Genomic DNA, 18880 nt, shown 5'->3' with positions numbered 1-18880 from the left:
TTCAACTCCAAAGATTCATGAAATTTACAGAAAACTCGCAGACTGGCCTAGAAGACCAAAATTGCCATTCAAAGAAGTAAACACTATTTCAACACGTCACACACCTTCAGAAACCTGAATCAACCCCATGCCCGGAACAAACCAACTGCTCTGAAAGCCAGACGGCAGCCCTGATTGGATTCAGAGGGAGCCTCTTTCAATTTCTAAGTAATGACATCCAAACTCATTAGAACAGGGAGAATCCCTTTAGCCAACCACACAGAATGCCCCTATAACAGCCACTCAGATTAAGACCCTAGAGCAGGTCTAAGACCATGCACCATGGAGCTCCGGTGCTGTCTAGCTAATTCAATAAGAGAGCCTTGAGCTCCTGGCTCTGTAGCAGGGTTGGCCTTTCCCAACACTATCTGCATTTGGATTTGCATTACAATGTTGCAACCAAAGAACTACCCATTTCATGCAACTTCCAAATCCAAATGGCATATGGGTATGGAAATATTCATGAGCATTTTGATATGGTGCAACAGTACATGTGGGGACTGTGCATCATAGTGGATGTTGAGATGATTGATGATGATAGATGCAAGTTACTTTTAATTATTAGAATCAGCTCTATGTCATAAAAATATTTATTTATATATATATATATATATATATATATATATATATATATATATATATATATATATATATACACATATATATATATATACACACGCACACACACACACACACACACACACACAGTACACTAAGTGCATGCCTGAAAAATCAAATACACTTCTTGGTCAAAATGCCTATCTTTGTGTGGTATTAATGTAAACACAGTCCGTTTGCCTTCAGTGATTGTAAACATGTAAAACAAAAAGCCAGATGTGCCAAAATATTGGATGTGTGCATTGAGCCTTGCAGTGTAAATTCAGCCTAATAGACCTGCTCCTGTCTATTATGTTGTTAATATTAATTAAACACAAATATTGAACAGAAAAAGAGAAACTATTAATTATTTCTTTGTTATTTGTTACGGTTTATTTGAGTAATTATTTGGATTTTTAAATATGTATTGAAAGGATATATTCTATTGTTTAAATATCATTTATTTAAATGTAAATTAAATTTATAAGATTCAACATTGTATTACTTTCTGTTTGCTTTTAAATAGAGAAATATATTCAGTGGCACATAAGTTATTGCTGTTGTAAAAAAAAATGAAAAGTGATGAAAAGTGCACAATTTCGCTGCTAATGACAGTTCGATATTGTGATACCTCTACATTAAGGGATAGTTTGCCTAAAAATGAAACTTTAATGTGAATAAAAAAAAAAACACTTAGGCATTTTTGTTTTCCCGCTCAGATGAATAGAGATGAATCATTTTTTTTATTATTAAAAAATATGATAATAATCTTTCACAAATTTCACAAAATACGTTAACTTATGGACTGGAATCATGTGAATTGCTTGTGGATTATTCTGATGTTTTTATCAGCTTTTTGGACTAAGGCATTCAGTGTCTACCACACGTTTTACCCTAGTGCACGCAGTCAGTTCAGAGGACAATGTAGTGGCATGTTTGAGTAAGAAAAAAAATTATGTACTGGCCTAAATCCACTATGTCCTCAACAGGCTTACACAATAAACAGAGCAGGAAATTCTGAACTCCAGGACTAATTGATACATGGCAGGGTGTACTACGTACTGTACAACAGAATAATGGACAGGATATTCTTGTAGGGTCCTCATGAAGTGAAGCTCGCTGGGGATAAAGTGACTCTGTTCCATCAGCAATAAGCCATTCAATAAGGAGTATCATGTTGCACATTCATGGCAGGAGCTGTTGGAGATGTCAGACCCCACAGGGAGAGGTTTTTATTGTGAGCTCAAGCGCTTCTGTGATGCTAAATCGGCATGCCAGGCCATTATGCACAGCCCACATCAGATGAGAAGAGGCTCTGTCAAGAGTTATCTTACAGTACTTACATAATCACATCGCAGAACGGATGCCTTACTTTCAATACTTTCAAAGGTGAGGCAGCTGGGAAACACAACTATTGTGTGAAATATGTTTGAATATAAAAACACTGCTTCGCTGAACATTAGTACAAAAATTATGCATGCCTTTGCATTATTTAAAAACAAAAAAAAAACAAGGTGCTGTTAAATGTGCATCTAAAGCAATGATATTCAGGAATTTTAAGTGTGATTTCAACCCAGCACAGTTGTCATCGTGAGTAGGAGAAAAAAGAGTGGGTAAGCACTAGAAAGAGAGAGACAAAACCCTGGAGGAAGAAAATATAGGGGATCAGAAATAGATCAAATTTTCTTGACCTTTGGCACTGAGGTGAAAACCCTTCAGAAGAGCCATGTTATGTGTGTGTGTGTGTCCGAGGACAGCAGGGATAATCGAGAATATACGGATAAGCTAAAGGCTATATGCCAGGCTGCTAGATATGACCTCATGGCCTCGCTCAGTACCTAGGATGAAATATGCATTATAAATTTCCATGAAAGTATACTAAACTAGTTTTACTACTAACAGGTTTGATTTATGACCAGCCAATTTTTTTTCTTCCACCTTTTTTTTCAACTTCTTATCTTACCATACTTAGTCATAGACAAAACAAAACAAAACAAAAATATTTATCTCAAGTAAAATAGTAATTTTAAACATTTGGACATATAAAATAAATATAATATGTTACATAAATATTTAAAAAAATATATATATTTAAATGGTATGAAAAATAAAATAAAATATTATGATTGATTATGATTAACATTTGGGCATATGAAGTGTTACATAACATCATTTACATCAAATTTTTGTGGTTGTTTGCACCAAAAAATAGAATGGTCAACATGTAATTTACCAGGCTTACAACTTATTGCCCTGAGGTAAAACACATGTGTGCATGTGTGTCTATATGTGTGTATGAGTGTTTATGAGGCACAAATGCATGTTGACAGGGGAAAACAGTGTGAATGTGTGTGAGAGCAGGGCTGTATTAAGGCTGTGTGTGTGAGGTCTCAGGGGCTCTGCTTGTGCATGTGTGTGTGAGGCCGAGATGTCATTGTGTGCCTGCTTCCATCTTGCCACCCTGACCATTACGATCCCCCGGCTGCCTATAAACCTTTCCGCCCATGAGAGGAAAGGTGAGGCAGCTGTTTTATTGAAATGTGAACAGAAATTAGAGCTGTTTCTACACATCTCAGCTCAGGACAATATCAGGGCCCATTTCACATCTTCATACAGGCTAACCTTGACCCCTTGCTCTAAGGGTTTGCTAAAGGCCCATAATGTCACACCATTATTCTCTGCGGGCTAGAATGAGATGGTATCGGCGACAGTGCAGATGACCTGATAAACTGCACTCCACACACTGCTTGGCCACATAAAAGCCGTAAAACCCCAGCCCGGGGCTGAGCCTCGTAAATCACACCACATTAGGGCCTCAGTTGCAGCGGACAAAGCCTTCGCTGCTCATTTATGCAACATTCAGCTGAAGTTCTCAGTGTTACTGCTAGTTTGACTTTCATCCCTTCTCTCTATTGCGCCTCTGCCTCTCAGGCAACACACGAATGTCACAGCAAACATCTTTTGACAGCTTGTCCCTGTCTCACCCTTCATCTCTTCACATGCCAGTTTCTGACACACTAACGTGATGATGTCAAACCTGAGGCTCATGGGTCTAAAGACAACTTCCTGTTATTAATATTTCAGGCTTTAGTGTTATACTACATAAGGCCAGGGTTATTTTCAATAACTAAAAATAAAAGCATAAAAAAACTAAAGAAATAAAATAAAATACAAAAAATTAAACCCATTTTATTTCATCTAAGTGACAAGGCAGCATATCTCATTTTTATTAAAGTACCGAATTTAGGCTAAAACTTAAAAACTACATAGACAAACCATTTTAAACAAAGACATTTAAAAAAAAAATACTAAAAGTGACAAAAACATGTAACAAAACTGAAGCAAACTAAAACAACTGAAAATATAACAATAAAATCTAGTTCAAAATATTAATCTTATCAATGACACTAAAATAACAATGCTACATAGGCTACCTAACCTGTTGTTTATTTGAACTGCTTCTGAATATTTTGAATAAACTTTATTAATAATGCTAAATTCTAAATGATTTGTTTCTAAAGCAATGCCAAGTTATTAAAACATAATGTAATATGAAGTTAACATGATGAAATATACATGTTAAAAAGTTTTTACGTTCTTCTCCAGTGAGTACAGGAATCTCAAGATTGATTTTGACACCCTTGTACTTGCCTTAGTCTCTCTCTATCCCTCCCTCTCTCTTTCTCCCATTTGCTCGATCATCCACACGTTCCCAGTGGAAAAGAGTTATACAAGGCCTTGCACTTCAAAAGGCAGCGCTAAAACTGGAAGCGAGGCAAAACAAACAAATGCAACAAATATATGCATTAGAGTTGACACATGCTGATGAAACTGACTGGAAACACTTTCAAAGCCGCAGATGGTTTGCAGCACACGCCCTCATTTATGACTGACCGAAAAGCTGAGACTTTTTTTTTTTATGAATCTAATAAGCAAGTGTGGACACACTTACAATAAAGTACCATGGTATTACATTGCATTCTGTACATATATATATATTTTTTTTTTTAGAGAAGAAAATTGGCTATAATATCTGGAAATTGTACATATTTAATAGAATTATACAGAAAACTCTGAGAAAGGAGTAATAATGGAAAATTATGGCATATAAATGGCAAAACATTACTGACTGGTTTATAATTATCAACCCATTCTTACTGATGCCACAGGACCATTTGACAAAACCTCATGTATTTTAGCCAGTTACATCAATTTACCCAGCTGACAAGTTACCAAAAGTAATTTCACAACAAAATGTCACAGAATATTAAGTGCTTACATTGAAAATAAATGTAAATTATGAAAGAATTCATGATATGTAGCATTATCAGATATAGTGACTCTTTCAGACTATATTACACAAAGACTGCTTTGTATGTCCATAATATTGGCATGTGTGTATAAAAAATGTCTATAAAATCAGAAATCTCAACATAAAAGACATCCGATTGAGAACAGCAATATTTTAGTCCTTTGCATCCCAAGATCACATTCATTGATACTCTGTTCTTTCCTGGCACATAAAACAATTTCGTCAGCCACAGGGATTTCTCTTTGCCAAGTTGAAACCCGGCTGTTTTTCCTTTTTTTCTTTTATTTTCAGCCAATTTCCTTTGTTGGCAAAGTGCCAGTGTATCTGCATATGACATTTCTGCATGCGTGCGAGTAATTTGTTATATTAATTGGTCCGGATTGTCTCTCCAACTCTGCCCCTGAAGAGACAGAGCAAGACACAGAGAAAATAAAAAAGAGGGGGAAAGAAAGGGAAAGAGTCAAGGCCGAATAGTTGTGTGTTAGGATTTATTTGCTTTTTATGGTAGTATAAATTCTTCTGTGACACACGCTTACTCTTTTCATGCACTACTGTCCAATGGACCTTTTCTGAGTCTGTATGTGTGGTTCGTTCGCAATCAGAATGTGAGGAAATCCGTTCTTTTGTCTATATGTAAATCTGACCAAATAAATCCTCATGAGTACGGCATATGATGTCATGGCTGAGCAAACACATAATTGGATGAGAGGCAATGAAGTAAGCAGTAAGCTGACAGCAGCAGAAGCAATGCAAATTCTTAGTTCATTAAGTGTGTACACATAATTTCTGCGTAAACATACACAAATGAAGTACGTACATGCGAACTAGTCTCCATGATAATCAGCTTTGCATGTCTAAGAAGCACAGACCCTAAGCTTTCCCAACTCATAAACTGACCCTGGGGTCAGCCACCATGTACTCAATCAGACTGAAGCTTTTAGAAACAGACACATCTTTTTTGCTTTGCTGGTCATATCCATCCCTAACAATGTATATATCTTGTATAACACGCATAATGTATTGATGTTTTTTAGCTCACTTTTTAACGGAAATCTCTCACATATCATATGTGAGCAGCTAAGCTGGCAGAGAAAATTCATGTGTGTGTATGCCAAATACATATAAAGTAGAATTGCTGCCTCAGCACAACAGAAGAACTGTCAGGCCAAGTTATTGGTATTAATATCATCTGCTCATTTTGAAAAAAAAAAAACAGTCTAGTGGTAGAGAAACACACATGAAACAGACCTTGAGGGAAACCGAAGGACTGTTAATGGACAGATACCGATAACAAGACAAACATAAACAGTAACGTAGCTGCGCCCTTGGCAGTGCTGTCTATCAGGAAGCGTGTTTAAGGGTTCTCATAAAGTGATGGCGAATAACTGCAGGCAAAAGCATTCTCATTGAAATAATTATTGTGAAATTAAAATTTTGGCTATTTTGAACTTGCATTATTATGCCGTCGTAAATGAAGCATTGAATGCTCAGTACAAATGACAGCTCATCACTCTGTAGTCAACATGCAGACATAATAGATACTAATTCCTCTTTTTTTTCAGTATATCACATAAAAGATCCACAAATCAGAGTCTTTCTTGTCTGTGCTGGATAGTTAGCTAGTACATGTTTAGCAGTTGTTCCATCATTTTTAATATGTGTAAAAATACTGGCCATACAGTAATGAGTGTCTTGGCTTCATGCCTGTACTTTCCACACTGGCCATTTCATATCAAATATTTGAGTAAGATTAGGTGGCAAACTGCCAGAGGAAATCATTCACAATGTGTGTGTGTCTGTGGGGCTTTATTTTGCTAAACATTAAGGACCAATTTGTCCCAAGACATTAGCTAAATCTGACACAACCTCCCTATGGGCACATTCAGGGACATGCTCATTTGGAAAAAAACAATTAATAAAACAAGTTTTTATTTTTAATGCTAAAAATCGGAAGCTTATTTTGGGTTTATGTAGGTTCGTTTATAGTAGTTAGAATTAGATAACTGTGTGCAGTAGTAAATAGCTAACAAAAGCTTTTTATATTAAAAAGGCCAACAAGAAAAACTTAAAATGTTCAGAAATATCTGACCATGACATTTTTATCCAGTTTTACAATGCAAACATCCACGCAATCTAGAACAACGTCACACATCAGCTGTGGCTAATTCTACTCCGGATCACCTTATCAACAATGGTAAAACTAGCTAAACAGCTTACGATCGTCCACGTCATATTAATCAGAGCTTGATTTGCCCTGTGCTAAGAGAAGGCAGGGGATCCTTTAAGGAAGATTAATGTGTTTTAGAGTGCAACTGAGGCAACCTTAATGAGATTGCTATCTCTTTAATGAAGAAATGGTGTAATCAGAGGGAGAAAGCTAGGGAACTAGAGAGAGAAAGGGGAAAAGAGAGAGCATCTGCTCTTCTTGGGCATTAAAGCCCAGATGAATTAGTCCATGGCGCGTGAGGACAGCTTGGCGCTAATATCACGTAAAATATACAGTCAAAAAGTAATCCTAAGCATTCTAAGTATAGAATGTGATGAATAGTTCCGCCATTCATTATGCCTGACCTCATCTACTCTCATGTTAACCGCCCACTCTCAAGACTTCAGCGCTACAGCTACCCATAATGACCAGGCTTGAGGCCTGTATGACCAAGCAGAATGCCAAATTTGAGCTTGTGCTTGCAAATGACCTTAGATGGATGAAGATAGAGGAAGGGAAAAAAGGGCTGTGGAACAAAGGCCATAGAGTGAGCAGCTCAAAGATTATTACATGGTACATTGAAGCATGTGATTGTGTGCAGCTGAGAGGCTGCGGAAGAAAGCACTGGTCATTTTCACTGGGTCATCTGGGACACCAGGTCAGCCAGTGGGGAATTCCATGAGGCTGTAACATGACCTCAGGAGAGAACGTGCGCATGTGTGCTTGTGTATATATGGAGGTTAAAGTCAGTGCTCGAGGGCATGACTGAGAACTGCTGTGTGTGATGGGAAACAAGGGCTGGGAGGGACAGAGAAATATACATAGAGAGAGAAATAAAAAGTGACAGATATAGAGCTGACTTTTCAACACAACAAAAATAAGCACTCCTTCAGCCAAAGCAAAGAAATGTAAAACTATTTTTTAAAAATGTGACGGCTCAGCACACTGCTAAAAGAGAAAAAAGAACTGGAATGAGAAAAGTTGATTAAAAACAAAAGAGGAAAACAGCATGCCGTGGCCTTGAGATGATCTAGAGTTTGGACAGCTTGGTCACTCTGTTTCCAAAACCTAGTAAGCTGCCTCACTCCCAACTGCCTACACAGGCATCTGTTTTTTAAAGCAACTTCGCAACATACTAATGCTTTAAATTTAAAGGGATAGTGCACCCCAAAAGTACAATTCTGTCATTAACTACATGAGTACTCACCCTCATGTTGTTCCAAACCCCTAAGACCTTTAGGATAAATTAAGATATTTTGATGAAATCCGAGAGCTTTCTGACCCTGCATAGACAGCAAAACAACTGAAACATTCAAGGCCCAGAAAGGTAGTAAGGACATCATTAAAATAGTCCATGTGACATCAGTGGTTCAACTTTAATTTTATGAAGCTACGAGAATACTTTTTGTGCGCAAAGAAAACAAAAATAATGACTTTATTCAACGATTTCTTCTCTTCTGTGTCAGAATTCAATGCACATTCATGACAGTACCACGAGAAAAATTTAAATGTTTTTTCAGCAAGGATGGATTAAACTTACCAAAAGATTTTATATTAAAAACTATTTACAAACATGCTGCTCATTTGAAATCAACAAATCAGCATATTAGAATGAAACAGTTATTTTAAATTTCAATAATATTTCACAATATTACTGTATTTACTGCATTTTTGATTAAATAAATGCAGCTTTAGTGAGCATGGACAGTAGTGTACATGACGCCTTCAAATGCTCACCGGGTTTCGGGGAAAGAGCAAATATGACTCATACACATGTTCAAAAATGCTCTAAAAGTTGCAATTTTTCTGTTGTTTCTCCATAAAGTAGAAGAACAGAAGTTCCTGATAGTGTCAGAAATACCATAAGAGTGGCTGTGACCTTTCCTAAACTGTATTCGTCATACCCTTCTCCTTGCTTACTTGTATTTGCCCACTTTCCTTTTTGTTTCCTCTCTCACTTTCTCTCTAGAGCCCATGCTAACAGCCACAGTGAATCCATCAGCATTTGACAAGTGCAGTCATCCAAGAGAGAGTGAGCCCGACGTGGCCCCCAAAAGATTGCTCTTTAAACACAATGTTTTGCCAACAAACTTTACCAAGCTGGAACATATTAGGGCCAAACTAGAGAGCTGGAAGAGCAGGAGGGGTCAGTTGTTTGCTAAAGCACTCTAGGTACATTACTAGCTGCCTCCAAAAAGGAAGTCATACATAAGATGATGGGTTATCGTGTGAATGGATGCATTCTAACCTATTTTTTGCTCTAGTTGTTCTTTTGTGCTTTGTATAAATCACATTTTGGGCTGTGAAGAGGTTCACTCTGCTTGTAGGCCACCCATCCAGGCTCCTTTGCCCTCTGACCCCAGTTAATGTAGCCTTTAGTGAAAGAAATGATGAAACCACAGACTGTGTTCACAGTCTCTGCAGATTCTGAGTTAATTTATCCACACAAATTCACGAGGATGCTCGAGGGGTAGTAGTACTATGCATGTAAAATATGCAAGTGGAATAAAAAAAATTCTATTGTTCAAAATTATTATATTTTTAAACTGAAAGTTAATACGCTACCGTTCAAAAGGTGTCAATAAAATTTTGTTTTGAAAGAAATTCATAATTTTATTAATCAAGGAAACTTTAAATTAATCATAAGTGACAGTACAGAGATTTTTAAGGTTACAAAAGTTTTCAATTAAAGAAAATGCTTTTCTTTTGAACTGTATTCACCAGAGAACCCTGAAAGAAATATCACTGTTCCCACAAAATACTAAGCAGAAAAAGTGTTATCAACAATGATAAATAATATGGAAAATTTTTAGGCACCAAATTAGTATATCAGAACAGAGTAATGGCTGCTCAAAATTCAGATTTGCCATCACATGAATGAATTACATTTTAAAATAAAATAAGCAGGTAATTAAAGTGTAATATTTTACAGTATTACTTGTTTTATTTTTATATTTTAAATAAACAATTATGTTAATGAATGTAGCCTTAGTTATCATAAGACATTTCTTTCAAAAACATTAAAAAATAACAGTAACAGTAGTGTATATGACAGCCAATCGAATTAAATCACTGAATATAGTTTAGGAGTAAATGTTTCTGACCATGACTGTTAGTTCTAAGTAAGGCTCAAGCTTGCCACTGATATCATTACCCCTAGTCTTGCTTTGGGGCTAAGGTTATGACCCCACAGCAGTGAGAGAAGCTCGCACCAGACCCCATAAACCTATGCTTGTGTCCATGGGTGGTGCATTTATTAGCTCTAAGTTCTAGTCTGTTACTTCACCCCAAACTGAGCCTCTGTATCAGAGACTGTTCACCAAAGTTTCCAGTTACCTTTTAAAATGAATTTTGACCAACTCAAATGCTGAGCTCTGTCTCTGAGAGAGAGAAATTGGGTACAAACAAATTTAAGTTACACTGCGAATCAAAGTATTTGTCAGCTTTGTTGTCAACCCATATGCTTATCCATGCTTGCTGATTTACAAACCCAAAAATGCTGTACTGCAAATTCAGAAATTAATGTACATCATTCATAATTGCTCAAGTTTGCCCAAAGTGAGTTGCTTAAGTGCATCAAAATGGAAACCATAAATACTCCACTGTATTTTCTTGTGCTGAACTGATATAATTCACATTTAATGCACTGCTTTATTATAAAAAGCTGAGGAAAATGTTAACCTCCTAGGACTGCCTGGCACTCCAGACATCTAATAGACCTATATTCATTTAAATTACATTGCAGAAGTTCAGTGACTGAAACTCAATGTTTGGATTCTAAATAATGAAAGTAAAGAGAGCGTCGAGCCAGAAGATCCATAACAACCAAGTTTTATCAGGCCTGGAAAAAAGCTGCATCAATGATAGTACCTATAAATGCAAGTATTGTGAACTATTACTCATTATTTCATCCCTCACAAGCTTACCATGAAAATGTATTAAGTCCTCATCAACCAATCACTTTTATCAACCTCTCTTCCTTACACACACACACACACACACACACACACACACACATTTAGGCCTACACCCACAAAAGACACTACTTTTACATCTACTTCCAGAAATGTCCATCCTCAAAGACATTGAAGCTTAACATGTTTGGACAAAATCAACAATCTATAGATAATTATGATAATTCTTAATAATTAACCATCCAAGATAACAAGTTAGCTATCAGTGCCAATGAAACAAAATTAATGGAATATAAAAACCCACTGGATTCTCAAAAAGAAGCATTGGGTGATGCAGTAAGCTTACAATCATAGTATTAAAAATACAAAGTACACAAATAAAAAAATCATCCAAGAAGATAAACGTATAAAAGATTGAGAAAATGAAGAGAACCTCTGTCGTCCTACCTGGAGCTGCTTGTATCTCCACTAGGCCTCCAACCATGATAAGTGCCTCAAGAATCTTCACATGATGTTCTGGGTTTACATCCGCACTGGAGCAAGAGAAAGACATTTTAAGAGCGAGTATATATAGTCATGCCATGGTTAAAAGTGAAGCTGGACCTAAACAAATGCTCTAATAACTGATACTCATGAAGCATGGAAAGTTCAGACAAAATAAAGTCAAACTTCCTCTCTCACACACACACACACAACACACACACATCAAAAATTCGGTCATAATACACACACAGGTCATGTAATGAGTTGCAGCGGCTGATGTACTTGGTGAACTGTTGACTGCTTGTTTACGGTCGAAACACACTTTTTAGAGGCGAATGTTCATTTGCTTATGTATTCAGCTGTAATTCAGGTCCTGTGATGCCTCAATAACCTCAGGTAGTGTGTGAAGCTGATGACTAACCAGAAATGTCTGCTTCTGGCATAATGCGCTCCCTCTACCTCCTTTTCCCTCTCTCTCTTTCTTTCTCTGCCTGAACTGACCCAGAGCCACAAGACAACTGACAGGCCGCTAAGAGTAGGGAAAGTCCCACTGGAGACTCTTGGCAGAGGGACAGAAAAGCAGCTCACAATCGAATAAGAGGGAGGCGACTTAATGGACTACAATGTGCTGACTGAGTTAGCAGTGACTCACTTGCACACTACTCTTTATTATGTGCACTAAAGTCCTTCATTAAGGAGGGCGCTTTATAGAAGGTGTGATGTCACCATCTATTTGACTGTGATGAGATATAAATCTCAAAAATGCCAAACTAGCCAAAAAGTAATATGGTACATATTATTTGGATATTATGTTTTGTTTTAAAAAGTAATTTATTCCTGTAATGGCAAAGCTGAATTTTCAAAAGCCATTACTCCAGTCTTCGGAAATCATTTTGATACGCTGATTTCAAGCTCAAGAAATATTTCTGATTATTATTAATTTGTGAGTAACTATTAGGTGCCTCTACAACCTCTTTTCCACAGTCAATAACCACAGGGATCACAATAATGATTCATTTAACCTGTGGCATAAGATAAATTTGTAAAAAAAATAAAAAAAAATTATTATAGTTAATAAAGTAGTTAATAAAGGTGCAACAATAATATGACCATGAACTATAGTCTGATACAGAGGTCTGGTACATAATAACAGTCAGGTTACATAAATAGTGAGTTATCAACATTCACTCCTGGTACTCTTCAGATGGCAAGTACAAGGGATTGTAACAGTGCAACACATTTTAATAAGCATCCCCATCTGTTGTATGTTATGTGCTGTTCCTCTCAGGAGATTGTACTGGAGCTGCAGCCATTAAAGGGCTGTCTTACAGTGGGGCTGAGGGACAGATCAGGAATAACATCTCCCTCATCTCTTTCTGCTCCACTTTAATTAAACTAGGGGAATAAAGATAGGCTTCGACATATGTTTGACTGAGTTTTCTGCTGAAACAAAGAACATGCATGCACATACAAGTAAGAATGTGAGCATTCACAAATAATCACAAATAATTACAAAAGAAATGTCAAGTAACACATTGAATGAAACATGACATTTTTAAATAAAAAGTCTGATATAGAATTTTCTTGTAAAAAGTACTTAACTTTGAAAAAAAAATTAGTCTACACTACCATTATTTTTTTTCAGCAAGGATACATTATATTTATTCAAAAACTGACAAAAGGCATACTGTTACAAAAGATTTCTATTTCATATAAATGCTGTTCTTTTGGGCATTCTTTTCGTCTTAGAATCCTTAAAAAAAATGTTTCACGGTTTCCACAAAAAAAAAGATACACTGTTTTCATCATTGATTATAATATGTCAGTTAACACTGAAGACTGGATTTATGGCTGCTGAAAATTCAGTTTTGAGATCACAGGAATAAATTAGAATAAAAAATATATATTAAAATAGTTATTTTAATTTGTAGTACTATTTCACAATATTGCTGCTTTACTGCATTTTTGATCAAATAAATGCAGGCTTGGTAAGTATAAAAGACTTCAAAAACCTTAAAAATCTTTCTGGCCACAAACTTTTGAATGGTAATGTAGCTTGAAGACTGTCGATTTCAGTTGACAACACGTTATTTACAGTACCTGAAGTGATTGTTTTTGAAGATAGCCTCACTGTAGGCCAGAGCCAGAAGCCTGGGGCTTGCCTGAGCTGCTCCCCCACTTTGGGCCACCTTACTTAGGTGTCGGGTCAGATGAACCAGGAGCTGGTGGTTAACCTGAGGGACACTGGGAGAGTCAAGGATTCTTTTCAGCTGCTGTCCACACTCCTCCATGCCTTGGGTTTCTAAAAGAGACAGAGTGAGACTGATGGCAACACAAAAACACAGATTCAAGCCCTTACTGACAACAGCTTCAAGCCCTTATTGACAATCCTGATCTATGAAGGGAAATGGGAGCAGACAGAGAGTAATATACATACAAAAACAAATTGGACAATGGAATTCATCTATTATTAGATATGAAAATATGTGTGATTTGAATGTTAAACAGTTAATCTAAATAGAATACGCTCATACTTTTGAAAGTCTGTCAGTGGATAAGATGCATTTAGCAGCCGGATGATGTAGTAGCATATACCAGCAGGGACTAAAAGCGAAACATCCACCCTGTGGTTCTAATAATATAGATGTAACTCATCTGAACTCAGACAGCAGCATTGAACATTGGGGCGCATTACAAAACCCATGACCTGGGACTGGAAAGTCAGCTCAGCAGGAGTTAAAGTGCTAGCCTAAAATTGCCCTCGAGTCCACTGTCTATGAGCACCCACAAGGACAATGCAGTTATTGCGACAGCTTCCAACATATTGATGAGCTCCTTTGAGATGGGGTTTCCCTCTGCAAAAAGGCCAGCATCTGTGATTCAGGCTTATTTGAGCTAAAGTGTACCCTGGTGGCACAGCTAAGATATGAGCATTTCATCCCTAAGTCGCTTACACACAATGAATATTTGTCTTCATCAGACAAAGGAACACGGATACAGTCTGGATATCAATGCGGGACATCATCCAGTCTGGAAAGTACAGAACGAGGTGGAATTCACTAAGCATAAACTGCTGATACTGCTGTTTATTCACTATGTATGCCTGGTTACAACTCTTGTCACCATCATTTGAGGAATTAATAGTCACCATAATTGATAAAAAAAACAAAACAAAAAAAAACACACACAAACACCTCTTTTAAAAAAAAAATTCTACATGCTTTTCCACATGTAATGTTCTAGGACACACAGACATAATACATACATGTCGAAAATTATGATTTTACACCAAAAAACAAATATATATTATTTATATTAAACATAATAAATATATTAGAATATATGTTTAAATAAACAAACAAACATGAATGAATTTAATTAATTGAGAAATTATACATGCAATGTCGGCAATTATTCTATGCAAGAAGTATAGATTATTCATATTAAATATCTATAATAAATGTATAATATAATATATAAGTGATACAGTACGTTTAAATAAATAAATACATAACGCAAATTAAGGTCTTATAAATACATTAAAATATATATATATATTTATGAGACCTTATATGTAAGCCAAATGTAGACATTATTATATTATATAAAAATAAAATTAATTTATTCATCTTTTTGGTTTTGGGTTGGTTGCTGAAAATAAAAAAATCAATAAATCACAGCTAGCAAAAAATTATATTAAAATAAACTGCTTGTATAGTAAGCTTTCTTCGTTATTTGATAAAATGTTTAACATGTATACATTATTTTCTCACTTCCCTTTCATTTTTGTTCATTTGAATGTTTCTAAGTCATAATTCAGAGTCAATGGTGTCAGCTTGCAAACAGGCCAGTCCTGCAATACACTCAGTAAATCTTACCTGTCACAACACTTTCAATGTAAGTAAAGATTACTGCCTAGAAGCTGCTCTCACCCCCCACCCAACAAACACACAGACTCAATCCCCTGCCAACCGCACTTCCTGCATGAATTATGAGCATGAACAAAGCCATTAAGGTGTTGCTGGTTAAGGCGTTTCACCCATAGTGCTTATAGAAGATAAGTGCTAAGAGGTCAAAGGTTATGAGCAGTGGGTGGCAGGGGGTCGAATGATGAATGTCTGACAATCTGCCGATCAGAAAACTGGTCACTACTTTGACCTTGGCCTGAGACTCACTGACCATTGATACAAGAGGGTTTCTATCTATAAGTTCTATGCATACACTCAGTAATACATGCACAGACACACACACAGATACCCATGCCCCCAGTCTGGAGCCGGACAGTCCCACCAACCGCTGCCTCCTGGAGATTACCGATGGAGACTGACCCCTGTTCAATAAAGGCCAGCGTCATGGGCTGCAGGCCACGGCTGGGAACTTGGCCGAGTCCATCTGGACTCAGCACGACACAACCGGGGGAAGGGGAGCCCTGCAGATGGCCAATCGCATTCCTGGAAGAGGGCATACTGGCTCCTGGCCAGCCAGATGGGCACCGGTGCTCAAGGCGTGTGAGTTACCACTGAGTAATGTTCTTAAAATGAGACGTAGACACTCAATGGGGCTCAAAACGTCTACCAGGAAAATGACTTTTTGCACTTTTCTTCCACTAAATAAAATTGTCATGCTTTGGAAAGCAATACAATGTCAAATTGATTTGTGTTAGATTAAAGCTTGAAATGAATTTGATTGTTCTACCCTTAAGTCATGCATCATAAAACTCCTGGAGTTTTGGATAACATGATATTTAAAAAAAAAATTTGATTTAATAGTTTGAATTGGTGTGTTAATTAAATTAAGCATATCAAACAAAAGCATGCTTGATTTCACAATTAAATGAATTTTATCCAGGGAAGAGGGAGGTAGAGTTTGGCATTGTTAAGTGCACCCCATGACAAAGGGACTTTCCAGGAAAGCTAACTTGCTATAATAGCCCATTGATTCTTTAAGAACGGTTAATGCACAAATGCTGAATATGCCATATGGCAAATCCTACAGTGACTTTGCACTTGAAGACTCACCCAATATAAAATGTATTATAACCCCAAGTACATTATAGCGAGTCATTGTCTTGATTTTTGTTCACTGTATCACAAAACTAATATTAGTTCCCTCCTTTGAAGATATGGTAATATTTCCTTTTAAATTGTGCAATTCGTTTATGTAACTTATACACCAGTGCCAGCAGAACTGAGGATGGAAAATTTAATTATTAGGTATAAGCCAATCAATCAAGTAAGTTCCTATTGCATGATCTAAATTAAACTAATTAAACTGCATTTAGACTTGCCACTCTATGGGACCAATCATGCAAATCAATCAAGACAATGAATGAGTATATTGCAGATTGAAGGTATGAACAATAGACATTTTGTTTAGTCAAAAAAAGATCACACCTTGAAACCCTAAAATTGAAAGTAAGTAAATAAATAAATCATAAAACTGCCAAAATTTATCTTAGGTTGACCACACACTAGACGGTTTTCAAGTCCATAACTATAGGAGATCACAGACAGTTTCAACCAATTTTTAGCCTTACACTAGATTATTTGACCAGACCGCGAGACCACACAATTGTTGACTGTTGGAATGATTTCACAGTGACACGAGATCTCACAGAGACCAATGAGATCAAACGTGACTAGAGAAGAAAAACAAATGGAGACGTTGTCAGCTAGCTTTCCTGGCATGCGATCTGTTTCACGGTGAAAAACTAAGTATAGAAAAGAATATGGGTGATGTTCTTTCTCATTACTCTGCTTTTGTGGCATGTTAGTGGAAGCCAAGTTTCAGCTATAGAAGCACGCAAAATCTGGTAGGTGATGCTTGCTCGTTCTCATTGGCCATCACATCAGAGGCAGTTTTAAAGTTTGATATTTACAATTTGAGTTCAGGGATGCTGCGTCTCAATTGGAAGCAGTTAAATAATTATAATGATACTACACAATAGAGGATTTTATAGGACATTTTTTAGGAAATTGTTTGCGACAAGCCTTGAATCGGGTCGCACCCCTCGATCGTTCAGGGGTGCAAATCGGGCTTATAATCTTGCGTGTAGCCAGCCTTAGTATGAATTTTTGTCATTTTCAGTAAAAATATCTAAATGCTTTCAAAACAAGATACATTTAGCTGAGATTTGATTATACGTGTATGCATTACATAAAAAGTTTATGCCTAAAACATAAAATTGTCAGTAAGTTATGAAAAATACATTTATTTCAAGAAATATTCTAGAAAACAGCATCTTTTTTTTGTATCTGAAGCTATTTTTTTTGCATCTTATCCTTAAATACTATTCAACCAGTATATTTAAGGATACAAGTCATCTTAAAGGTGGGGTATGCATTTTTTCAAAAACGCTTTAGAAAACTGAGTCGGGCCAGTACAAAAGCAAACTCGTAGCCAATCAGCAGTAAAGGGTGTGTCTACTCATGATGTGAGGAGAGAGCGCTCATCAGTGCACATGATGGACATTAGCCGAGCCAAGTGACGAAAGAAAGATAGAGATGGCGAATAAAACACAAAAGAGGAAAACGTCTGCGGAACAAAAGAAGGCTTTACACCGTGTCTACACTGTCTACTATTTGTGCCAATATGTCATAAATAGAACACGGCAGCAGTTTACTGTCGGGGATTTGTCGTGTCGCTCGCGTCCGGTGTAGACACGGTATTACGATAAGGCAAGAAGAAGGACCCATGTAAATATCGAATCAGTTTTCCAGTACTTGAGAGAACTCAAGGAGCAGGAGGGCCTGCAATCGGGCGCCGAGGTTGCTTTGTTTCTTCTTGATAGGTGAGTAACATTGGTTTTGCTTTATTTGTTTCACAGAACTAATTGTTGCTGTACGTACGTGTGGGGCGGAGCTATCAACATAGGGGTGAGACCTTTTTGGGGTAGGGGCGCGTTTGTTTTGGTGATTTCAAATGTCAACATTGGCTACCAGAAATCATTTACCCCACCTTTAAGACCGCAAGAATTTTCATGCATCAGAAACATGATGTGGCAAAACTCAGCGAGGATCCTTACATAATTCTGTTTGTCCTTACAAAGTCAGGCAACACTTATGAGCAACCAGGCATGTCTAAAAGATGGGGCAGACTCTGTGTATGCTTGTTTTCAGTGGGTGTAATACAGAGCGAGGTCAGAGAGAGATGGTGTGAACCTACCCTCCGGCATAGTAACGCCCCCACTAATACACACACACACACACACACACACACACACACACACTGCCTCTTTCTATAACACTACTTCTGTTCTCGGCCTCTCTCAAGCCTCTTTCTGCCCACTGAACATTTTGAGCATTTATATGTTGAAGAGGACAAGCACAC

The 18880-nt window shown here is 37.0% G+C and overlaps 1 protein-coding gene across 2 annotated transcripts in view; it reads right to left on the bottom strand.

Moving 5' to 3' along the window:
- Window positions 1-18880, bottom strand: part of LOC306845222 (phosphatidylinositol 3-kinase regulatory subunit gamma-like) — a 164800-nt gene that overhangs the window by 59064 nt on the left and 86856 nt on the right. For both annotated transcript variants that reach the window (XM_079377891.1, XM_079377892.1), the window contains exons 6-7: window positions 13652-13853; window positions 11516-11601 (exon numbers count right to left, since the gene is read on the bottom strand). In XM_079377891.1, coding sequence (XP_079234017.1) covers window positions 11516-11601; window positions 13652-13853 — 288 coding nt within the window. The remainder of the gene's footprint in view (window positions 1-11515; window positions 11602-13651; window positions 13854-18880) is intronic.

The sequence above is a fragment of the Barbus barbus genome (genome assembly GCF_936440315.1).
Source record: "Barbus barbus genome assembly, chromosome: 25".
In the NCBI taxonomy this organism is placed as follows: Eukaryota; Metazoa; Chordata; class Actinopteri; order Cypriniformes; family Cyprinidae; genus Barbus; species Barbus barbus.
Note: the sequence above shows the minus strand (reverse complement) of the source record. Positions and strands in the feature narration are given on the sequence as shown.